We start from the raw sequence: 25,625 nt of genomic DNA on the forward strand, positions 1-25,625 counted from the left end.
ACACACAGAAAGGTAAGCATAATCCGATAAGTATCAATCAAACATCGATCACGCAATGGCGCAAATGACCGTATCATTATGAAGGTATTAACCTTCAACAAGCACATCAAACAATAATCCCCAGCCGAACACCGGTTGAACGGGGAACAAAAGGGGCCTATAAAACCGGAGCATTTATCCTTTTGATCCTGTAAACCATCGCATTATGGTTGTGCACCGTGTGCGGATAATGGTTTGTGTGTAAAGGCTTTGAGCGCTTTTAGCTGTATAATGCAATCGAGTACGAGTAGACGATTTGTGTTGTCTTCGGCTAAATGGAAAAGCCTGTACTAAGTGATGTAAGGTAGTAGGCGGGAGGAGGAAGCAAGGTAAACATTTTTTTTTCAAAATACTATAAGGAATGCAAGACAATTCTACGTTTGAGAAATCAAATCAAGATTGTTACGAATGTTGGGTTTATTGCACAGTTTTGCATTATCAACTCCATCCGTGTTTATAGATATCACATAAGAAACAAAAGGCCTGAACAATTATTTAACCAAGTATAGCTTCCCCGCACGCTGATTTACTTAAATGTTTAGTATTAGTAAAATGCTTATCTAAGTCCTATTCGTGCGAAACGTTGAGTATTACACAGTTTATTAATTAAACAAAATAATCCACCTTAGATAAACCGCAAATAAATAAATTAAGACATGGTGTAACCTATTTCTTAAATAAACAACTCAATGCTTATTTACATATTCGGCGCTCTAACCGATTCGCGGTCTTGACCTGCTGCAGGAGTCTTCTAAATCGCTCACGGTCGAGCGCCTTCGTCTGGCAATCCATTATCCTTTCTGGCGAACGTATCAACGCCATCACTCCCTCTCTATTTGGGTCTACCGCGACTTTACCGGCTGGGTCGTCCGGTGCCATTCTCATGATGTGACCAGCCCACCGGAGCATGGCGAGTCTAATGCGTTGTATGATAGCCGAATTCGCCGTACAGCTCATAGAGCTTGTCATTTAGCTTCTGTCTTGTCTTGTCATAGCGGCTTCTACATTGTCCTTCCGGTAGGCCATACGGGGCCTTCTCCAAATCCTTCTGAGCATCTTCCTCTTGAATGCGGCTAAGAAGAGTTCGTCAGTTTTGGACAAACTTCAAACTGTTGTTCCACATGTAGAAATCAGATCAGATTTTGATCAGAATCAATCCAGAACAGGAATGAGCAGATCGAATTCATCCGTAGAATGCTGTAAAAAAGAATTGAAGATTATCTACCACTAACCCAGAGCATCCGGCCTTGATTCGTAAGAGGTTTACTCTTAGCGTCGCTATTTAACGAACTCGGTTGCAGTACGTTAAAGCAGAACGACCATCTCCGTTCCTCGTTTTAAATGCTTTTAATCGAAATCTCTTAATAAAATTACCATACCACCCACAACATCAAAGCGTTTCGTTTCCCAAAACCAAAAATGACATTATCAACTGACACTTACCGAATTCCGCACTAAAGACATTCCCTTTGTCCCGGGCAGATATTTAACCAAATCGTTTCCCATCCCGGGACGTGTGGTTATCATGCACGATGAATTCATTTGCAATTCATTTCCGACGGCTTTACCTTCCCTAACGACGCAAGTCGTGTTTTTTTTTGTCAGGTATGCGAAATGCTTGTCACCCCTTTCGGCACGCACGTACAGTCACGACTGTGATGGCACGAAACGGAAACGATGCCTCGGATAGATTATCGAACGGAGGACAATTTCTCTGCATCATCATGAGATAAGCATAAGACAAACCACGACATCGGGCGAGGGTGGTGGGAGGTTGAAAAATGTACACATTCCCTACGAGGGGCAGCTCTCACGCCTTGATCGCAAAACGGAACCGGGCGGACGAAAAGGAATTGCCCCTCTTCCCCCCTCCCCCCCCCCCCCCCCCTTGATCCCCTCCCCGTAACCACAACCGGGCTAACGATTGGGAACGGAATTTGAAGCTAATTTCAATCACAATGCCAATGGAAGCACTGAATGTTACTGAAAGGCGCAACGCAAATAAAACCTTTGTCGCACGTACCACGTCGGCTCGGTGGCCGGTTGTTGTGGCGATAAAAGGATATCGAATCTAAATTTAAATTTATTCATTGAAGAAAACCACCAAAAATCGAGCCAGCCTTATCGCTGGATCATGGAAGGGTTGTGATGGGTGAGGATCGTGGTGTTTGGTGGAGCGATTTTCAAATATAAGAAGCAATGTTTGAAAAACGGTTGAAATGTTATCTGTACAAACTGTAAATGGACTCTTTAAGACTCTCTTTTATGGCAGCTTTACTAAGTTCAGTAGTATATACTTCTTTCAATAAACTATAATTGTAGTAAACATTCTTTTCACATTCATAGTTTGAAAATTGATCAAAAATAATGAATAAATAATGCACAATACTCTTCTTCCTCTAAGCAAACTCGAAAAGAAAAACATTGTTAGTAAATTAAACTAACTTGTAAAACTACAGCACTTTGCCGCAAATAAATCACAGGTCCCATTTCTGGCAACTTATCAACTCGCGGCTGGAACACAGAAAAGTACTAACCAACTGTCATCCGTTTTCCGTTGAACTTGCTCCAACCGCCTTACGCTTTAAAAAAAAGACAATCCAAAGGGTCGTTGCCGTTTGGTTGTTATTTTAAAGCATTTTTTTTTCTTCTTCCTTTGCGCCACCACCATCCAACAATGTACGCCGCAAACCTGCCGAAAGTTGATGACCAGTCAAAAGTCACCAATTTCAGCACTTTTATCAATCCGATTACCGATTTTCTTGTCCCCGGCTACTTACCAGCGAACACCAAACCACTCTGGTGTACCATGTGTTGACGCTTTTTGGTGAAGCATGGCCCCTATTCCCGGCGGAAAACTTTTACCCTCTTGGCTATGGTTCACCATACGTAGGAAAAAAAGGCTTAGAAAATGGAAAGTTGATGCTGGAACAGATGTTTCCTGTAACTTGATGCAGACGTAGGTCGATGGCTTTTTGTCGCTGTTTTAGGCCTACCATTATCCAAGGGGTGAAAAAAAATCCCTCAACGTGGATGTTTTCGACACAATTTGCAACTCTTTTCTTCGTTCCATCATTCACCTTAGGTTGTGGCCGAAAGGAATTGTGCCCAAAAAGTGTAAGGAAAACAATGACGATTGCGACTTCGCACAATTGAACATCCGAACGGAATGCTCGTACCGGGAGGATAATTGTTTTACGCTTTTTGCTGTTGTTCTGTTGGCCATCAGTACACAACACGAAAATTTAATTTCCGGCATCACCGCACACAAAACGGAAGTAATCAGTTTTGGTTCGATCGCGCCAGGTTGCGCGGTAGCGCACAGATCGAGCCATTTATCCGTGCCCGAACGAAAGGGCCGGAACCGTTGCTAATTGAATGATTTATTTCTAAGCACTGCCTGTGGCCACAATTTTCGCCTATCGAGGGCAATTAGGGCTCATTAATCTTAGTTTTTGGCGTTGCGATGGTAAATGCTTCGGGCGGGATGTGGTTTTTCCATGCCGATTGGGCTTTGTAAAGCAACCAAAACTATGCGCGCCCAGTGGACTACGCTAATTTGTTGATGATATAGGAAATTTCAACTGTTAAACGTAAAGAAAACAAAACGTTTAAAGAATGTTACGAACGTTACCAATGTATCATCGGTTCGAAACACTAAATTGAAATTATATTGAAGAGAGTCACGCACGAGAAGAACAATAATCCAAGGAACCCCGTGCTATGTGTACTATTAGCGACATCTGTATTATTTAATTCCAACTAATATTTTGTATTCTGTTGTTCTTGTAGTTTCTTCATATCGCTCTTCTACGATTCCCAATCTCCATTAAATTCAGTACAGTAGAACGTCGATTATCCGGGGCCTGTTTAACCGGTGTGCGGATTATCCGTGGGCAAAAAGTGACAGCTTGTAGAAAAATTTTGCTATATTTTCATGTTTAACTGTTTTGGTAACTGTAAAATGAAAAATATTCTATAATGTTAATAAATAATAACTGGTAATATTTAAAAAAAAAACAGTATTAGGTGGGTTGATCTATTATCTTTATCTTCAAATATTGCACGTACTACGCTGAAGGGCTTGTTATCCGTGAGTTTAAATTCCGTGATCAAATTGGAAAATCCTTTGAATGTAAAATAATGCCATGAATTACCCGAAAAAATTGTGGATCCCATTTACCTCAATCTGACAAATCACCCTTTTTATCAGCAAATCTCTGAACTTATATCTTTGAAACATAGTTTACTTCGCGTTACTTAAACGGCTACTAACAACACTAACGCCACCTGCGTGATATAAATCTTAATCGCGAAATAATAAATACATTACCATTTCGTAGATGAGTTTGGTAGTGATTTCCTTCGCGATGCATTTTGTACAAAGTTCGCTGAAAGATTTCACCGTAACGATAAACTTCCCAACAGAACAGAACAAGCAAAGCAATTTAGCGAAAGGAAATGATGATTGCCACGAACTTTTTCCATCCCCCAAAACCGTTCGTTTACGTCTCGTTTCAATTCCGCTGCTCGTATTCTAAAAAGACTCAACCGGATACCTTGCTCTTGTGTTTATCTTTGTGCTGCAGCAACACTGCGGAACAGGAAGTGCCCGCCTCGAAAGAAAGCAGTAATTTAAGTTGCAATTCTCATCGAGTAGCCTGCGTTTTTGCTAAAAAACTGACCAGGAGCTCGCATTACCTCTTCAGGTTGGTAATGAGTCAATTAGGTTGCTATGCTGCATTTCATTAATCCAAACAGTATTAAATCCACTCCGTAGACAGGAATGGTCGAAGCAAACGTCTTGCTTGCCTAACTATTAGACAGCTCATAAGAATCACGGTTTGTGTATGTGTGTGTGTGGTTATATGATTCCCACTGTTGGTCATGCCTCAGGATTGCAATTATTATTGAAAAATTAATTTCCCCCATCAACACCGGGCTAACAAGTCTGCGCAAACTGATAGGAAATTAACTGTAGCAAAAGGATGCAGAAAATCATTATTGCTCAGGTGCACACCGGACCAACAATTCGTACCTCCCGGCATGAAAGCCTTTCATTTGCCGGTATGAATGCGTTGGATTGAAGCAGAAGAAAAAAAATGGGCAGGCACGTCTTGTCAAGGTGGAAAAAATATCATCTCCGCTCATCGAACGAAGGGTGTGGAACGGTTCCTGTGACGGGCTGCGTTAACCAGCGCTTGTGAACGATGATGTTAAGGATAAACTAATTACATCCTGCAGGCGTTCGTTATGTAAGATGGCGATGTTGGTGTAGCTGCTAATGATGATGATGAAGATGCAGTTTTTATCGCGAACCGTTTCGGTTTTGACACTTTCCGTTGCGCAGTTGCATGTTTTTTTGTGTAAGTTCTCGTTCTCGTCATAGTTTTAGTTTTATATATAAGTATGCTCATTCAAGCAATATTTGATTTTTTGTTCATGATTTTAATAATTAAAAAAAGTCTTTGAATAAAGAAAGAACAACAATCCATCTCTCTAGATTTTTACAAAAATTTTAATAAAAACGTTCGAAAAAAAATGCTTTAAAAACAACCTCAAAGTCTTACAAGAGTATGAAAATATGATATGTATATATGATTGCATATATTTAGGTAAGACAGTAAAATTATTATTCTTGCTAGGCTAATGTTAGTTGTTGTCGTTTGATTGCCATTTTGTTGAGCGTCTAGAAGAAACCATTTGAACAGGAAAATTTACCCAAATGAAAAAAATCATTCTTAGTATAAAACGCTGTAAACATTAAATGAACAAAGTACGAAAAGGTGACAAAAAATCTCAAATAACAAAGGAAGTTTTAAAATCATTTTATACAATTTGTAAAATTTAATTTAATTTTAGTAACGTTTGTTATATTCTTCCGAAAAAAAACTAAATTAATATCTTTCTTACTTACTTCACGCCACTCTAGGGCTAGCAGAACAGAAGGACATGCCTTGCACATTGCGGTTACCTGTACAAAGAAAGCGACCAAACAACAACCCCATCGTCAACGGTATGCAAAATGACCATCATCCGGAATGCATTCTACGACGGATGGCACAAACCGTGATTCTTGGGTGTACATCAACCCGACCGCAACCATACCATACTACGCGGTGGATGGAAATGATGTTGCTGCTACTTGGAGGTTTCGTTGCAGTAAAACTGGCATCTGCTCATCTGTCGCACGAACGTAGCCAAAGCATGGCACGATAACGCAAAACCCATCCACGGCAGAATGTGACAAGTGAGGCCGTCGATCGGCGATGGCGACGAACCGCACCCGTCCAACCAGCGCTGAGCATTTCCATCCGCCGGGCGGACGGAAACAATTTAGGAAATGAAAGAGGAGATTATTTTATCTTCGTAAGTTTATCAAATCAAATATAAATTTTCCGAATGTCACATTTTGCCCATCCGTCTAACGCGCCAGATTTTGCACGCGCCCCGATGGGGAAAGCGATGAAAAAGTGTCCACCGGGAAATCCACCCACATCAGCCGGGGTCTGAGGATGGAGACTAGGGTAGAGAAAACGCGTTGCGGTTGGTAAGGATTGGAAGAATGGTTTATGCTACCACACTAACAGAAAGCTTATTTATGATTTTCTTCCCTTTCTGTTAAATTTAATTACGTTTCACCGGGGCGTTTACTCCCTCCGGGGCGGCCGTTCGCGTTACGCTTGGGAGTGACTTCCTGTCACGAGACACAAGTTTGTATCGTGAAGGACACAACATCCACGCGCACACAAGAGCGTACGAAGGATGCTTTTATTTTTTTCGATGCTACAGAAATCCGTTGAAACCAACCACGACGAAGGTTTCAAAAAAGGGTTTGAAGGACTTGAAGATGTCATCATTCGCGCCTCGGATAATGAAGCATAAGTGTGTTTGCTCCGTACATCACTCGACCCGAAAGAGGGTTTTTCGTAGCAATGGACGTACTAATATTGCATACGCTTCATGAAGGATCCCCGGATGGAATTAGTTACCTAAGTGGCAGCTATCCCACACTTTTTGCAGTCCCGATGGTAGAGTTATGGTATAACAAGCTCCAACCCAGGAACATTAATCCGGCCGCCATCCGGTGAAGTTACCGGCGTTTTTTTTTTGCCATAGCCTGTCAAATCTGTTATTTGAACCCGGCCTTTTTGCGTAAATCCATGTTCAACTGTTCAATAAAAATGAATGACACAGGCTTAGACGGCATGATGGTGTCTAATGACGCGTACACATTATAAATGGGATTTCAAAAACACGGGTGAACTAGTTGAAAAATGTGTAGTTTGTTACGGGTTCGGTTTATCTCAACTGTCGTACGCATTAATTATAGTGGGTTTAAAACCAATCCTAGCACATTTCTATCAATTGCAACAAATAGCACAAAGCTTTAAGCGTTTGTGATCCATACCTCAATGTTTGAAAGTAGATAGAAAAGTAATTTCTCATAAAATTTGATGAAAAAAGAATAAAATAGTCTCCAACCAAACTGTACAGTTCGATTCCAATCGTATTCCTCGGAACAATTTTTAAATTGATAAGAGAATTTAAAGGCCTAATTTTATATAATGAACAGTAAAACTAAACTATACGATTGAAAAAGCTTTACCCACCAACCACTATACACTAATATTTACCACAAAAAGGAGATAATTAATAATTTATAGATTATAATTATATTACAAAATCACAAAAATTATAGATTTCCTCAGAAATTATAGATTAAAGTCTACATTTTGTTGAGCATTTGTTCAATTATATCCAATATATTTAAGGAGTGAGCAATACGGCCTGGCAGTTCTTATGGAATAAAAAAAAAAAAAAATATTTAAGGAGTGGTCTAGTAGTACTTGCACTTCTGGTGAACCACCATTCAGTCTCGAGTTCATAATGATCGTTTTTTTTAATAATAAAAAATGTGTGAAACAATTTTTTTAAAAGTTGGAACTCAAGTGTACGCTATAAAATGGTAATGATCGCATAAGGTGTTCATTAGCTGCCATTGAACGAATAGTTACGATACGGTCCTCAAACTAGGTTGCTATGTTTAGTATATTATTTTAGCGTGCTACTGCCACCGTGATTGATAATCTATTTCTTATCATTCTTTGAGTGAGACGTGCATTGTTAACAATAAGTCATCGTAGTAGAACTGCGAACCGATGGATCAAGGTACTGCGATGAACAACTCATAGTTATTAAATACTTTAAACAAAAAACCATGAAATATTTTGTAGAATTTTATGACATTTATTTACTTCATGAACAACAAAGCCTTTTGACTGGTTTCAAGTTTATTCATTTTTAAAACCTTCTTCCTTCCTTTCATAATAATCTACGCATTCTTAAGGATTTACAAACTGGCCTCACGCGTGAAACACTTTGCGAATGAAAAGAAAAACACTAATAGAAGAATGTTCAAGTAAGAATGTAAGAAACAAACCGCTGCTGGGTTTGATGGCTCGCCAGTACAAACGGTTAACCGCGAGTTTTTAATATTCATACGCCGATATCATCAGGAACAGCCGGGCCACATTAGTGCCGTACAGTTCACCATTCTGGAACACGCTCATGCTCAGCTCCAGCTCAATGTCTTGCGGTCCTTCGATGCTCTTTCGCAAATTGAGTTGTGCTTCGTTCGTTCGTTTTTCGAGCCTGCAAACGGAGTAGCGGGTTTCGGAAAAGAATAAAATACGCTTGTTTAGTGCGGTTCGAACAAAACGCAGAGCGTAGCAATGGCAACGAATGGTTTTACGATGCCTCCGTAAAGGCCCTTTCCCTTTCGAAACAATACATTTTTAAACGAATTACAATCTTTACTTATAGCTTACCCGAAATAGTGAATATCGACGGATTTCACGTGCGGAGCCGCATCGACCGATACAAGCTTCAGATCGAAATCGATCATCTGGAAGTTCGACGGACCGGCTAGTGTAAACAATCCGCGACCCTCCGGTGGCAGCAGAATGTTGGACACGATCGTTAGGAAATTGTACGAGTACGAGTGCGGCTTCCGTATGCATTCCATGTCATCGGTATTACAGTACCGGTTGTTTCGCTGGCAACGGCTGAAGGAACGGGAAAAACACGGTAAAACAGTTAGAGTAACATTTAACAAATATTTATGTACGAACAGACGTATTGCATACTTTCTACGATCCGTATCGTGTCTATAGCCGTAGGGACACTCGATGGTGGTGCAACGGTAGCTTCCACCAATGTTCGTACAAATGTCGTGGCGTCCATTGCATACAGCTCCGGTTTGGCATTCGTCAATATCTGTGCAGTAGATTAAGACATACAGAACATTTAAACAAACAAATAAAGTACAACCGGTTCAAAGAACCCGGTTCTTCCTGGGTTACTAAGTGCTAATAATACTGCGGTATTCGCACGCAAGTAGCGGAACTCTTTATTACGAAAAGTTGAGTTTTTAAAATATTATATATATTTTGTGACTTTTCTGTCTTGACTATTCTGATGCGTGGTTTTTCTCAACACTCTCGTTTGGTTTTTGTTAAAAGACCACGCTTTCGCCCATATTAATACCTCCGTACCTGCTTGTATGTATTTCTATTTAAAATTTTGTAATTTAGCAATCTGAAACGCATTCCCCTCAAAGTATAAAGGGAAAAAGTATCGTTAAAAAGCAGCATTAAAATGTACGCACCTATGCAGCTTCGAGCATCAGCTCCCAGCTTGTAGCCTTGCGGGCAACGGCAAGCATACGAACCGGGCGTATTCTCGCAGATGCCCACGCACAGATTGGCCGACTTGTACTCCTCGCACTCATCCACATCGTCACAGGTTCGGTTGTTGAGGCTTAGCCTGTAACCCGGATGACACGCACACCGATACGAACCCCAGTAGTTAAGGCACCTCTGGTGGCACAGCCCAGGGATGTCCTTGCATTCGTCCACGTCCGTGCAAACCATCTCGTTCGGCCCATTCTTAAACCCTTCCTTGCAATCACACCGGTACGAACCGATCGTGTTGATGCAGTTTGAATTTTGCTGACACACCTTCGACCCATGCACGGCACACTCATCAATGTCCTCGCACCGCTTGTTCCGTCCGATCATATGACCCGGCGGACAGATGCACACATAACCTCCCTTCTTGTTCTTGCACGTCTGTTCCGGACCACAGATTGCCTCACCGCTAGCACATTCATCGATATCTGTAGGGAATAAAAATATTATACAGCAATATGAATGTTATAGAAAGTTAGAAGATATCATCGCTCTACGAAACTCACCCAAGCACTCCGTAATGTCATCATTAACACGGTATCCGACTGGACAGGTCAGCAGGTCGCGACAGCGGTACGATCCATTCGTATTAATGCACTGCTGATGTCGGTGGCAGCTAGCTCCTCGTGCACATTCATCAATATCTAAGGCAAGTGCCAAAATGAGCGACGGTTAGAAAATATGAGGACCGAATAGTTTCTTAAAACTAAAGCTTAAAGTAGGCTGGTTGTTTAACGGAGCGGAAAGGAACAGCTTAAGGGTTTATTGCTGTTGCATATTCACCACCGCATATCATCCGCAGCATGCAAACAAGATCGGTTGAAGTAATTTTGAACATTTCTTTTTTTTTCTAAATATAAACTTCTCATACTCTCCAACACTCACCAACGCATGCACCCATAGCATTCCGCTCGAATCCAATTCCACACGGTGGAAGATGCGGCTGGTAGGGCGAGTAGCGCGAGGCTGGATACTGACCGTAACCACCTTGGTAAGATGGCCGCTCGGTGGTACTCGTAGTGGTGCTGGTCGACGTGGACGTACTGGTCAGCGTGTGGTATCTGGACAGCTGACGACACCGGAACGAACCCTTGGTGTTGAAGCATTCGAACGGTGGCCGACAGTTGTGACGTCCGAGCGCACACTCGTCATCGTCTAGCGCCAATTGTAAATAGCGTAAAGTTAGTGTACAGTCGTTCGGGTGGGCATCACGGGCCAAAAGCGCCAAGCTCACCGTCACAGTTGCCCGTTTCAGCGTTCAGAGTGTACCCGGTGCCGCAGCTTTGCAGCCGGATGCAGGTGTAGGATCCGATCGTATTGTCGCACCGTTGCGTCTCCAGACACTCGTGGGCGTTCACCTGACACTCGTTGATGTCTAGCGTGATAAATGGGCGTTAATTAGGTCAATTGCAAGTGGGATTGAACATTTCGATAGTGAAACACTGCTCAAAGTTACTGCTGGAAATGCTGGACTTGAATTGCATTTAGGGGAATCTTGGAAACTGTTGTATGTCCTTCAGACAGCATGAAATACTACAATTATCTTGCGTATCTCTGGAACATTTACAATTTTATATTATTTCCACTCACGACGACAATGAAGCTGCCACATTGATTAAAACCACTTTAAACATTTCGTATCCGCTTATATCTTCCCGTAGATTAAAGCCAGACAGCGATAATCGCATCGCACATTCGTTCAAGCAGAAATCCTGAAGAAAGCATGATGAAAGCAAACACCGAATACTCTTACCAACGCAAGCGTTCGTAACGCTATCCAGATTGAATCCAATTTTACAATCACACCTGAATCCACCGATTTCGTTCGTGCACACCTGATTGCTGTCGCAGGCATTCTTATCGGCCGCACACTCATCAATATCTACACCGGTAGAACAAGAGAAGGAAACATTAGAAAGCAAGTAGGAACTTTGATGAAAACTCCACCCAACAAGATGATGATCAGAACACTGGGAGTGCGGAGTGGGGCTCTGCAAGTAAGTAACGGATGGGTGTGCAAAACATGAAAGACTGGAACGAATTACACAAGGAACCTCATCTGTCAGAATGATACCGAAACACCCCAATCCGCGTGTGATCCGGTTACGGACATCGATATACCGAGGCGGAAGTTCATATCCGAAGACTTACCCACGCACTGATCATTATGTCTCCGGAAACCAGGCGTACACGTTTCCACCTTCTTCCTCGGTGGACTATTATCGGTACGGTGGCGAAATGGCGCAGAATGAAAGAGAAAAAGGTAAAACGCAAAACATTACTACCGCTGCTTCACCGATCACCATCCGTGTCTCCCAACTTCGGCTTCCCTTTCGCCGAGAGCGATGGATCGTTTCTCGGCTAAGTAAATGGCACGTACGTTGGATAATTTTTCACCACAGCAATACACTCGTACGACCCATCGATGTTGACGCAATGATATCCTTCGTCGCAGGCACCGTCCTCCTCGCACTCGTTGATGTCTGACGTTATGGGGCAGGAATGGATGAGACAAAGTCGAAACATGTTGCATTAAGATGGTGGCAAAACCGCAAGAAAAAAGTTAATTGAATGTATTTTTGCTTTGTTTTGCTTTCAACGTTGTTTGCCCATGAACACCTCTTGCATCACGTCCATTACTAGGTTAGTAAACTATGAGAGCTTGTCACGTAGTGTACAGTGATGGGCGATACGCTTTCGTTGTGTAAATAAATATTGCTTTGATTGAATTAAATGCTTTAAGTTACATGTTTACATATGTTTTGCAAAATGTTTTAAATAGTAAAACTAATGTTTTAATGGTACAGAAAATGGTAGAGTGATGTTAAAATTTTCTAAATTGTTACAATAAATAAGAATTTAGATTGTATTATCCCATTTGTCAGAAGATAAAAAAAATGCTATAGAAAATGTTGATACCCAGCAGATTGCTCGCCCTGTCGTCCAGCACTGTGAAATGAAGCCAACCATCGCTAAGGCGGTTATGATTAAGTAAAAATGAACAAAGTCAACCAGGACGCCACTGCATGAAGACAGAATAATGAATGAAGGAAGAATGCTGGCAATCCTTCGCATACGCCCAAGCTCACGCTGTAATCAAAACCTGGTTGACACATGGTGACTGCCTTCGGTGGACGGGAGCAGTTACTACGTCCTCTAAGACAGTCTTCCCGCGCCCGGCTTCAAGCATTAAGCAGCTCTTACAGCTCTGTCACAGTAAGCGAACTCGATAGTTCGCGCGTTCTACGAACGTAGCTCAATGTGAAATACCGGCGAACTCATGGTGAGCTCGCGAACTTTCCAGTTTAATCGAAACAAAACCAACACTGCACGTAGACTGTTGTACTTGTCTTTTGTTCCATGAAGAAATTAAGTTACATTAAGTTACAGGCTACCAAAATTACATTGATAAATTTATATTTGAGCAATGTTCGTCGAACGCTCGAACTAGCAAGTTCGTCCAATGGGATAGCGCTTTAAGCATTCATATACAACAAGCAGAATAAGCACCGGTGAGCACCGAGGCGAGATCAGCAAACAAACCTTACAATGTGGCGGAAGCGTTATGAGCTACATACTTATCCGGACAGAATCCTCAAGCAAAAAGCCCCCTACTAGTGTCGCTTTAGCACCAGAAACTAATTCAGACATTGGATCAGACCGCCTCACGCAAAGGTAAGGTATGTGTGTTTTTGTGAGTAGTTTTACTTTCCATTCGCCTTCTTCCAGCTGGCGAGCGATAAGCGCGATCTTAGCGATTCCTGGATGCAGGAAGCGCAAAACTTACCTTCACATTTGCCACTCTTCAGTTCGTACCCTGCGTCACAGGCAATGTCCGGCGGGAGGATATCAATGCACACGAAGCTTCCGCGTGTATTACGGCAAACTTGGTTCACCGAGTTACACGTGGCCTCACCCGTCTCACACTCATCGACATCTTCACACTCGCCCGTGTGCTTATTATACTGGTATCCATGGGAACAGCTGAAAGCAGTGCAAAGCCATTTTTTTGCAGTAGCAAAAAAGAGTGAATTGAATAGCGAGTGCATGATAAAAAATTGTGTTAAAAGAATATTAATTATACTAGGAAAATTGGTATGAAAATTTTAAAATTAATAGACGTTTCCGATCGGCAATGAATAAAGCGATTATATTTTGTTCAATTGGGTCTAAGGAAGATCACATTGACGATCATGTAGATTTATTGTTTATCTTGCAACTTGTTTAATAATGAAGTATGTTAATTGATTGTACACTAAATCGCTAAATAGTTTCGCTGGTATAAACGCCTAAAAGTATGCAACGTTGTCTACAAATGCGCATTCCCCTTGGAGCCTCAGCAAAAAAGGCATTCTAAAAACCACAATTGCATACTTTTAGGCGTCATAAAGATAATTTCTGGCGAATAGAAAACACAGTTGTTCCTCACAGTACGTAAAGAGCTTATTTAACCGCACATGCAGAAAGAGCTTTGTCAAAGCTTAATAAGTAACGTCTCATTACGCGTGATGTTCAGATATCATTGCATAGCATCTTAATTTTGCGTGTTACACTAGCCCCACTTACCTTTTCCGCTCGAGTGCTTCATTATCCTCGTCCGAAACAGGCGCACAGGTTTTGTTGTCATCCATCAGCTCGAAGCCAGGATGGCACTTGCATACATACGAACCATCCTCGACGTTTTCGCACACCTGCGAGCAGATTGTAGGGAATTGCTCACACAAACGGGCTACGGTGCAAAAGCAAAACCGAAAACGAAAGTCCAAAACAACGTGCTTCAGTGTATTCTACATTCAAATGTGGCGTACAAATTTTAACAAAAGTACAAGAAAAAAATAAAGCTTCCAGAACACACCAAATGTACCAGCGTACATGTCTTTCCGGGCTACCGGAGAAGCAGGTGCAAAGCAACCAACTTACGCTCATCTTGTCCAACTTTTTTCTTGATGTCGTTGCAGCAATCGTCGTAGATTTCGTCCCAGGGACTGCCGAAGGCGAACGGTTCCACCGAGCACTTGTTGGCACTCGAGCCAACCACCAGCCCTATTTTGCACGCTTCGCAACAATCCTGCAGCGTGCGAGAAAGATGTGTGTTGTTTTTGATACGGGGAAGGAGTGTAAAATTGGATTACGGTGAGCTTATCTTCGCACGGAGGTTTCGATTCTTTACGGTACGTAACATGCCGATTCGGTTGTGCCGATGCTTACCGTGTAAAATTCCGATCCCGACTGGTCACCTTTCGGGGAACAGCTGCGGCCCTGCCGGGCGGCTATATGGCCGGCCGTACATTGGTAAATTTTGTGCTGCTTCGAGCAACATATTTCGATCGTCGATAGGCACAATCCGTGCAGCCCAGCTGGTACCAGCTCCAGGGATTCGTTGTAGCTGGAGCATGTCCGGCTCTGCAAACCCCATTCCTCACCCTGCTGGCAGCATAGCGAAAGGATCTGCTCGATCGCAATAGCTGCAAATGAAAATAATGCCAAATCGTTATTAAATTAACAAAAGGATTTCAAAAGAACCAAACCATAATGCAATTTAAATATTATTTCTATTAAAACAAATACAGTATGTAAATAAAATCATAATTATGATATCAATGGTATATAGCCAAATAGAAAAATTTGCATGAAAATATAAAATTTCATGGCAACGAATAAATTATTTTTGACATTGAACTCTCTAACTTTCCTAAGTTCTCTGAATAGTTGACTTATTTTATTTTCTATGCTTAATTTTTTGCGAATTATCGTAAGATTTTTAAAAATTATAAAAATCTAAAACCCTTCAAAGTGTATTCTTAATGTTGATAACTTCAACTTAAACATCTTTATGCGGCAACACTATAAGTTTGTAACGCCTAAAAGTATGCAACCTTTGTTCGTTAGATCTCTATTACCAATATCTTGTATTGTGTAATAGAGATTATAAATGACTTACATTCATCATTTGTTGCATCTAATGTCTCACTTACACTTGTCATGCTGATCTAAAGTTATAATTAAATACTTTTTAAAACACACATATAAAACACCATGTAATGGTTTCTACTAGCCAGACCCAACCGAGCTGCATTTATTGCTCGTTCGAAAATCATTGAAAGCACCATAGAACTTCTATCAGCATAAAAGTCAGCTCATTCCTGACGCCAGTTAAAGGGCCATTCTTACGACTTTTGTGCCCGAATATCTTGTATCAGCTGCAGCTAGTTTGGAAACACAAACAGAAGCACCACCCGCCATCACGAGTGCTGTGAGAACAATCATTTCCCATGCTGCTGAAAATAGCGCTTCGGAAAGGGTAATAAAATGTTCGAATCCAATTACGACAAAGTTCGTTCGTTAGTTTTCCACCGACCGAATGTGACGAAGACCGAATGTGTCGCCCTGCCCGGTTGCCCGGTAATGGTGAGCCGTGAATCAATTTTCTCACCTTTGCCCATTTATGTGGCTTTTCACAATGCTTTGCGATGGCATTCGTGGATTGCAATTTCAGTCGTTGCATCCCTATTTTGCGACAGCCACGCTTGCAGCGCTCCAAACTTCCGACCGTAAATAGTGCAGCCCCAAAAGCCCGAAAAGCTACAGACCTAGGTGGCCGAGTTTTATGTATCTGTTAGAAAAATGAGTTTCCCGGCAGGAGGTATTACAGTTTTGTTTTCCCCAGCAACGATATGCTGGGAATTCTTGGTACACACGATATGGTGCCGGTGCAGGGCATTCTTGATTTGCAGCCCCACAAGACTCTCCTGTGGTACGTTGTGCGGAACCGACACGCCGTACGGGTTCGAAGGGGAAATGGTTTCCGTTTTCGGTATTTTCACACATCGCATCGGATCGATAGTAATTATAATGGAAATGGCTTCGATCTTTCGATTTCTTCCGTCTTCGGTTCCTGCCTGCTAGCCTGTTGATAATGAAACCGAAGGTAAATAATAGATGCCCAATGCTGCCGTGGGAGTGGTGGCAATGAGATTATGCAATCGATGCACGTATGCCAACCGAATTTCCATTCCTTCAGCACAGGTGAAAACCTGATATTAACCCAACAATGTATGGGCAGGGAGGGGCTGGGGGGTGGCGGACGCAACGACGTGGATGGTCTTTATTCAGCTTACAGAAGTAATCGTTACTACTGTTTACTTTTTAACGATATGATTTTATCTCGGACTTCATTATCTTCATATTGACTTAGCTAACATGATATTTATGTCTGGCAATTAAACAATGTTGAATGGTGAAAATAGCTAATTTAAACATTTATCTGCTGAGATTAATTATAACACTTATTTATTCTTAATTGAGATCGACTCCACTTCGTAAGAATGCATCTTGAACATTACAAATATTATTACAGATAGAGCAATGGAGAACTTTAAATGAGTGTTGTTGAATGTTATGGAATGGAAACCTCTCCACTTAAGCGAATTTGTTATAAGAATCTGTTTGGATCATGTAACGGAAAAAGCATTAGCATAATGACATTATTTTTAATATTGGTTCACTTGTTTTTATTTTTACACAAAGAACCCTCTCAAAAAACATAATAATAATACATACCAATTCACGACGCATCACAAAAACGCCGTATTCAATGAAAACAGGGCAAGCGATAAATTTCAGATTAAAAGGTTCCATTATCGTGCATCGCAATCCTGTCTCCCGCGTGCAACACTCGGCGGTGAAAGATATTAACGAATTAAATTAAAAAATCAATCGTTGCCATTTCAGCGACGAACAAAACAACCGAACGAACAGAAAAACTATACCGAACGGCATGCCCTGTCCACAACGAACGTTAGCGGGGGTAAAACAGATTTAATCTCAACCCAAATTAGTGAGAATGCGGAAAAAAAGTAGCAACACTGAACATGATAAACGAAAATTGATCCGAAACTGTTTACCAGCAAGTAGTTCGTTTTGGGAAATGTACGTTTGTTGGAGGATCGGCTGCTGTCTTGGAAAAAATGCCAATCTGCCAGATGAACGTTTAATAATGCATTTTCTACAGTGGCTGCATTCAAATAAAATATTCAAATTGAACTGGTGTGAAATTATGTAGTTTTGAATAAAGTGATGAAAAAATTAACATTTTGACAGTTAGATGATTTTTGTTGATTTTATCATATGCATTTAGTTATACAAATCTTAAGAGATTATATTATCTATGCAATTCATAAAACATAGAAAGATTACTATTAAAATGCATGTTTATGCACAGGGGTTTCGAGTTCAAGTGACAAATTTGGATTAATTTGTGGATTTAAACCAAGTTGAAGTGAATTACATGCAGGTATATGTGAAAGGCTTGCCTTGCTTTCTCAACCTTTTGTAAGATGAAGTCGATTCTGTGCAAAGCTTTATTAACTCACAAAACTGCAAGGCTTTTCGACTAGACTTGTCATTGGAAAAAAGATTTGCATATACAGTGGAGCGCCAATTAACCGAGTGTAATTCAACTCAGCGCCGAGTGTAACCGAGGGTGCTGTTCGGAAATGACAGTTCCAAAATAGAATTGACATAACCTTTGCAGCACCGTTGATGCTAACAAATAAAAATATACATTTGTATACGAAAAAATGTGTTCTATTTCAAAGAGAACTACAATGCTTTTGTTTGTAGAAATAAAGAGCAAATTAAAAATAAGTTGTACACTTATAAAAAGCCACGCCTATTCTACTTCATACACTAAAACTCATCACAAAATGAAAATGTGCCTATTATACGTATAAACCCGCAACAACCTAATTCCGATGTGTAATGTTAATTTAGAGAAATAATTAGAATATTGGAACGCTTCTCCATCTACCTGTCCACATTGCACTACAACTTGAACAAAAAAACAAAATTGCCTGCAACTTTCTCTCATTCCCATGCGGAAACCCTGTGGGGCTACACAATCAATAACAGGGCTTGTGAGCTCTATTGGCAATATCGGAGTTAACTTTAGATTCTGTTCAAGTTGAACTAGAATATATCGCGGTGGATTTAGAATGTTTGTCATTTTCTGACATATTGAAAGCATTGCCAATGTGTGAATGGAGTGCTTTCACTGTGTCTATAGACAAGACCTTTTGTACGAGAAGCAGCAAGTGAATAGGATTCGAGATATACTTCGTTGTATGCAGGATCCGAACAAAAAAGCTTGTACAAAAACCAGAAATAACATTGACTTTATCGATTGAGGTAGAAAATGTTGTGATTCTTTCTAACATCAAAAAACATCAAAGGTTATTTTCCGGGCTTTGCGGACTTCAATCTATCCCAAAAGATATCCAGACATTGCTCCAAAATGGCTACTTGAATAGAAAATCCCTGTTTACCCTGTAACACAATCAAGTATGCTAATTAAAAAACACATGCTGTGTTTCTTGTAAAGCGCTCTACAAATTACCATAATATTTATTTTATAATCACCATGTTATTTAATGCGTTTAAATACCCAACATACACACCACAATGGATAGTTTAATTACCTTTCAAGCAGATAGGAAATACAATATAATACAGTGCTGTTCCATCCACTTTATTCCAAACACTCCATCCCGCTACACGCGTTCATAAACTGAATTGACACACATAAAAGCTTGCAGCAAAAAAAATAACACGCCGAAGAAAAATAATCCACTCAACATTCATATCAAAAACAGCAATCAGTAGAAATTAATTGCACCCGACGGGATGTGCCGGGGAAATGTTTCGTTGTAGAGTTCCGGCCAGCCCGGCCGACAAGGGTTCGGCAATCGTTAATAAAACAAAGCATAAAAATCACAACAACCGGTCACACCTTGCTACCCGTGCCAACCCCCGTTTGCCCGCGGTGTTGTGATAAATGTGTATTATTTTATAAATTAAATCAATTATTTATAACTCCACTCGGTTCTGGGCTCGGTTCTTTATCCTTGACGTGTAGACGCCGAGAGCGGGATAAGCAGGGGTTGCATAGGCCACCGGTAGCCTAATTCCGGCAACATTCGTCACTCAACCGGTGCTGCTTGGCAACAAGCGAAAAATGCAACGGATGTAGGGGGGGGGGGGGGGGTAATGCCGGGCGCCGGAAAATTGTCGCAGTTTCCACGCAGCGTGGCAACGACAACCAAAGTTATGTGAATGCGATTGCGAACGCGTACGACCGGTGTGCTGCCGGTGGCATACCGATCCTTATGCTTTACATCGAAAACATGCCACATACATCCGTACCAAAAATTAAGTTCAACCAGCTGCTGGGAAGGAAAATTGTACCAACGACCCCGTCAACACACACGCGCGCGTTATGCTAATGGTTGGCTTTTGCAACCTTGGCGAAACACACACGCGCAGCGTCAGGAGCGTTATGTTTTATAGTTAATAAAATTTAACCTTTTAAGCTGCACCTTTCGCAACGAGTTGGGTTGCGCTGGCAAGCTGCTTCTTGCAGAGCTTCCTCCGGGTGTGTGTGTGTGTGTGTGTGCGCAGTGTTCGAAGCGGAACCGAAAGGAAGTGTTTTCTGAACTTCCGGTTCCATCTCGCTTTTGGTCTGGAAACTCGGGCAAGAACACCCATCACAGCCACCACCCCACCTCACCACCCGTAAAAACCCCGGAAAGTACAAGTACCGGGTTTGCCGAGCTGGTGATGCTGCTGCAATGAATAATTAAATCCTGCTCATAAATAATGTGCTGGCTGTGTTTTTCAATTACCGATTTCTAAGTCAATAAACGTAACGATATGAAACGATTTCAATTTGTCCCCCATTACCAGGAAGGGGGTGGGGGAAGGGGGGAGGGGGGGGGGAGGGGGGGGGAGTTGCCACTCTCGGACGAATTGCGGAATGTACTCACAGTGATTCGGAAGCGTTTTGTCAAAGCGTTGTGACAGCCTCGGTACACCTGGTGCACATGTATGTACATTAATCACGTACGCGAATGGCCAGGCCAGGTTGGTTTGCGGTTTTCATGTTACACAGTTGGGAAACGCAATTAGATGCGCAAGCGATTTCGAGCACCAATAATGCTTTGCTGGTAAACAATTTTACTTAGTGCTTTATCTCACCATAACTACTGTTACATTGAAAGCAAGTGCAAATACAACGCCGGAACGTAACGGTCTGTGCCTTTCCCTGCGTTACGCCATTCTAGAAAACGCCAAGTCCCACCGCGTGTTTGCGCCGGCCTGATCATTTCGTTCTTAAGCGGAATCCATTTATTGCTGCTGTGCAAACACGCGCACCATAAGTTACGGATCTTGGCAACAGTGCAAGATAACGCCACTAAGCAAAACTAGTGCTTTGCAGCCGAACGCACCAAGCGCATTGTTTGCGGAGGCTGCGATAACGGAACCAATGCACACAGTCTGTGGCACGCTGTTAGATGCATCCCGCTGGTGCAGTAATTATATCTTGGAGAATGGGTAAATAATTAACACCGTGCATTCACCTCGGTTCGCCACGAAAATGGTAAGATCGAGCGTTACATTGATTTCAATCATAAAATGATTTAAAGAAATTCTTAAAACTTCTGATAAATTTCGGTGAGTATCGGTAAAATTGTAATTAAATGTATTTCCCAACATTTCTCAAGAACTCATTGGGCAGATGTATGCTCTTTTCTTCCGTTCTTCCTTGCTGTATCAGCTGTATGCAGTGATATTCTCCTGACTTGATCAACCAATTAGAATCTGACGAGGTTAATACGACGCAAAAAAGGCAATTTTATAGCTGAAAGAGCTCATTATTATATCAGTCCATGAATAAAACATGCTAAAACATCTTCGTTAAGTGTAGTTTATCCGAAATGTAGCATACCATACGATTTTCTACTGCTTGATTTGCTCCGTAGTCAGTATCAGACTGAGGATCTGCAATGCCCAGTGACTATTTGAAAGCTTTCTATTTCTTGGATAAGGTTTTTTTTTAAGTCAGGGCTCTGCTTGAGTTGAAAACATGGTATGCAGTCTTCGCAACGATTGCTTGAAACATACAATACAGCCGCTATGTCCGGTGCTGTGCGCAACGATCATTTAACCAATTAGCAACCTGCATCTAACCTTGAGAATGGCTTTAAACTGACAAACGGTATTAGTTCTGCTGCTCAGCTCTGCATCTGCTCGAAAAACCCTCGTAAAATGTGTACCAAAAACTGTTTATTAGGTTGTTTCTTTGTCTTTAAAATGTCTTTAACATTTCTCTTTGTTTTAAAGTTTTCAAATTGTCCCAAAATTTGTATTTGTAACATAAAACATTGCTGGTTTGTTTAAAATTCTAATACACAACAAAAGCTTGTGTTTCCCTTACCTAAGAGAGGCTATCCTGCAATGTGTTGCGTTAGGCAAGTCTCAGACATCCAGACATTCGACAAAAACTTTCCGCATTCTTAGACCTTAATATCAGTAATTGACCTCAACAGTTCTCAAGGATTGACGATCAAAATTCTCAAGTAAATTTCCTTTGATCAGCAGTTGTAATATTTCCATATTGTTTTTAAACTTATCACACCGCTATCACAGACCAGCAAGGTGCGTGAAACTTCACATTAAGGATGTTGGATGTATTATTTTTGCCACTTATTACTACTCACTACTTACTTTCTCCAAATGCAGGTTGCAGCAAGCCGAGAGTTCCCAAAACCAGCAGCAACGTTTGCTGCGATTTTTCAAATCTTTTCAAAATCATATCGCGACTTTCGGGAGCTTACTGATAAACTTATTGGCATTCGACAAATAGCTCTTTTCAACTAATCTGTACAGCTTGTTTAAAAAAATAACTCCTCTCTTAAGTTCACCTTATAAGACGTGCTTTATCACTCACAACACTCGCACGCTGTAAACCAAGCTTGAGCTTTATCCTCTCACTGACACGCTTTAAAACACCATCAACCAACACAGGCTGGCCTTCTGACCTCGACAATGGTTTCGAAAATTTTCTGCAAAAAAAAAGGAAACACGAAACGAACGTAAAATAAAACCAAACCAACGATGTCACATGTCACAAACTGTCAAAACGGATCCTGTGCGAGGTTCGTTACACGAAAATAGGGTCATTTTTGCGAATGAGATTTTCCGTAGTGGCAGCCACTTTACACTGGGACACAGAACTGGCACAAAGCACGAAAAGTGTTCCATCACTGTTCACTATTTGGCAGAGCTTTCGATTCATTTTGCTTTTGTTCTAATCAATTTGCTACACATCACAGCCCATATCGCTAGCATCATCATCGGCACGATCAGCGCGAGATAAGCCGAGCCCAGCTTTTTTTTATACAAAAAGGGACCCCAAAAGCAAATTTGTTCGTGCAAATCGATAGAATTCGATTTGGACAAATTTAGCTGGCAACGTCCAAACCGTGAGTGTGTGACGTCTACCGTCATCCGTACTGACAAGTTTGAACCGAGCTCTAGCACAGCCAATCACAGCTCTGGCACGGATTCAGCTTCGAACCGTACCACTAACCCACACTAAGCGGTGTGCCGCGTGGAATTGGATGGTGTCGTGCACTTTGGCGCTTTACGATGTGGAACACATCCTTTCCGCCAGTAGTCCACAGCGTACCGGTCACTTTCCAACAGCCCGTTTTAAAGCGCTACCGAGCTGCAACTCCTCCATTAATGCTTCATTTTGCATTTTTCCGGTCAAGGTTGGTAGTTTTCCTTCCAAGCGCCACGCACTTCACTTCCTGCTGAAAGTGAATTCCTTGAATTCCCGTTTTGTGCAGCAATTTTTCTGCACCTTGGCCTCATATACGTGCTCAGTTGCGTGTCGCAGGATACGTTGACCAGGTACAAGCTTCCGCTTCCCAGCGCGACTGGGGTATGGTGAAAAGTAATAGATTTATCGCACTCCTGAAAGCTTCCCCCCGGTCACTTTAAGTGGTTTCTAAAGCACTCAAACACTCTGCAGCTCAACGTGCATGAAGCTTGATTGTTGCAAGCTCCAAGCTATCGATCTTCTTTCGAGGTTACATCAAAGTCCACACACGAGCGGAAGACTGTGCCCTACCGGTCTAAATACCGTGCACCGGTTTAAGCCGGGTAATTGATTTATAAGTTCACTTGCAGCAGAAGCAGCAACAGCACCAGAACTTCAGCTAAACGCAACACAAACTCGCTCACAACTTGGTTGAGCTCTTCATTTCTGGCGTGGCTGAGAAAGGAACTGTACGCACGACTCACAACAGACGACTGCTGTGCATCACGGTCCGGAGGAAACTGCAGCCTGGGCCTCACGGCAGGCTCGTTTGCTCAATATATAGAAGTGATGTTTGCATTATGATAATGATACAGTTTGCAGCACGTTACGCTTCCCGAGCCCTTCCCAAAAGAATCCCAACGGCGAGCATCGCGGTGTGTTTGTGAAGTTAAACAAACTGTAAAGGTCAAACAGCAGACGGATGGAGGGCACGGTGAGCGCGAGCCGTACGCCATGAATATGCCACAAAGTTCGATGCTGTTCGTTGCTGCTGCTCAACGATTCATTAAAACAAGCAACGCGAAGCAAACGGGTACGATCTAACTCTTCAACGCTTCTAATGATCTCGTCACCGATTTATCTCAGCCAATGGTCAGTGTAAAGGAGAGCTATGTTGGGAATTGAACAATTCAATCGGAATACGAATGCAGAAGCGACAATGCAAATCGGCGCTTAGAGTAGCTAAATCAGATGCTTACAAGATGGAACTAGGACTTCAGTACCTTGGTTGTTGGTTTGTGTCTCGTATGTAAAGTGTTGGCAACGAGAAGCGAATGCATATTACAATATTTATCAGCTTGCTAGAGCTTTGTCGCGATTGACGTTAGAGCAATGAGATTCTGTTTAACATGGCAAACCCCTTAATCTAGCATCCTGAAGGTTATGTTATAATTGGGAAACAATGTCTAAATATAATAACTCCAGAGGCTCGATCCTTTTCAAAACTAGTTTTAAGGCCATTAGGCTTTTCCATTTTCGCCACACTTTCGTCCAATTGGTCATCTGAACGTTGGTCTTCTTGCCACTTATTGGGTTTTCACCTAGCCAAAGTTCGTCTTTAATGGATTTTTGCAATCTTTGACGCCAGGTGGTTTACCAAGCTACTATTTTGTACTCCACTCAAACCTCACTATCAAAAATTGTTCCATTAAACAGCGCCATCTATTGGAAAATTTTAGTTACTATATTTATGTCAAACTAATACAACAATCGAAATTCAATATAGAAGATTGCTCATTATCTGTTGTAAGAAACGATCGCTTTCGAGGTTTTTTTTCACAATTTTAATCATCAATATACTCTGAGGCACTGAAGCTCTGACTCTGAGAAAGAAACTTTATTCCAAACTGGAGACGTCCTCAGTTCATAGGAAATTATCAGACGTAAACTTCCTAACCAAACTCATATCTTGAGCACAGGGCTGATATGGAAGTAAGAAATATCTCTCCATGCCATAGCTCAAACTAATGGGTTAATGTGCAAGAACAAAAAGAATAGTGCCGAACTATTTTTGGACATCTAGTGACTGTGTCAAACAAAGGAGACTCTCAGTCCACAGCTTCAGAAGCCAGATAGCACTCTTAGTAGTCCGTTCAGATGTCTATTGGATAGTGAGATATGCAAGTAGCGAGATATTTTCCATCGACCATAGGCATAGATTGACCGCTAGAACGATACGATCAATAATATACGATTGTGAACGTCTACTTAACCACTCCATCGTTGAGGACTGGTATACTTGTAGATTTCGTACAGATATCGGTAGATATTTGTCGTGTTTTCAGGAAAATTGTAAATTTGACAAATAATAAAAATTTTTCCACAAACAAAATTACACGAACTGTCAAAATTTTGAGATTCGCGTATCTTTAACTCGCATAACTCGAGTGTCG

At 41.6% G+C, this 25,625-nt stretch overlaps 1 protein-coding gene across 1 annotated transcript; it reads right to left on the reverse strand.

Annotated features, from left to right (window-relative positions):
• Positions 1 to 8,531: 8,531 nt before the first annotated feature.
• Positions 8,532 to 22,440, reverse strand: LOC128706876 (fibulin-1). Its single transcript, XM_053801819.1, has 15 exons — positions 22,353 to 22,440; positions 15,000 to 15,256; positions 14,712 to 14,859; positions 14,358 to 14,520; positions 13,579 to 13,775; positions 12,172 to 12,274; positions 11,943 to 12,007; positions 11,545 to 11,673; positions 11,026 to 11,166; positions 10,677 to 10,946; positions 10,298 to 10,435; positions 9,710 to 10,219; positions 9,189 to 9,318; positions 8,871 to 9,107; positions 8,532 to 8,694 (listed from the first exon to the last, which is right to left on the reverse strand). The coding sequence occupies exons 1-15, from the start codon at positions 22,438 to 22,440 to the stop codon at positions 8,532 to 8,534; spliced, it is 2,739 nt and encodes a 912-aa protein (XP_053657794.1).
• Positions 22,441 to 25,625: the final 3,185 nt, after the last annotated feature.

Source organism: Anopheles marshallii, chromosome 2 (genome assembly GCF_943734725.1).
Source record: "Anopheles marshallii chromosome 2, idAnoMarsDA_429_01, whole genome shotgun sequence".
Classification (NCBI taxonomy): domain Eukaryota; kingdom Metazoa; phylum Arthropoda; class Insecta; order Diptera; family Culicidae; genus Anopheles; species Anopheles marshallii.

Coding starts and splice junctions, on each gene's coding strand:
- LOC128706876 (XM_053801819.1), bottom strand. CDS start 22,440: ATGATTTTGAAAAGATTTGAAAAATCGCAGCAAACGTTGCTGCTGGTT. Junction 14,860..14,999: donor CGGGATCGGAATTTTACACG/GTAAGCATCGGC, acceptor CGCACGCTGCAG/GATTGTTGCGAAGCGTGCAA. Junction 11,674..11,942: donor ACATAATGATCAGTGCGTGG/GTAAGTCTTCGG, acceptor CTACCGGTGTAG/ATATTGATGAGTGTGCGGCC.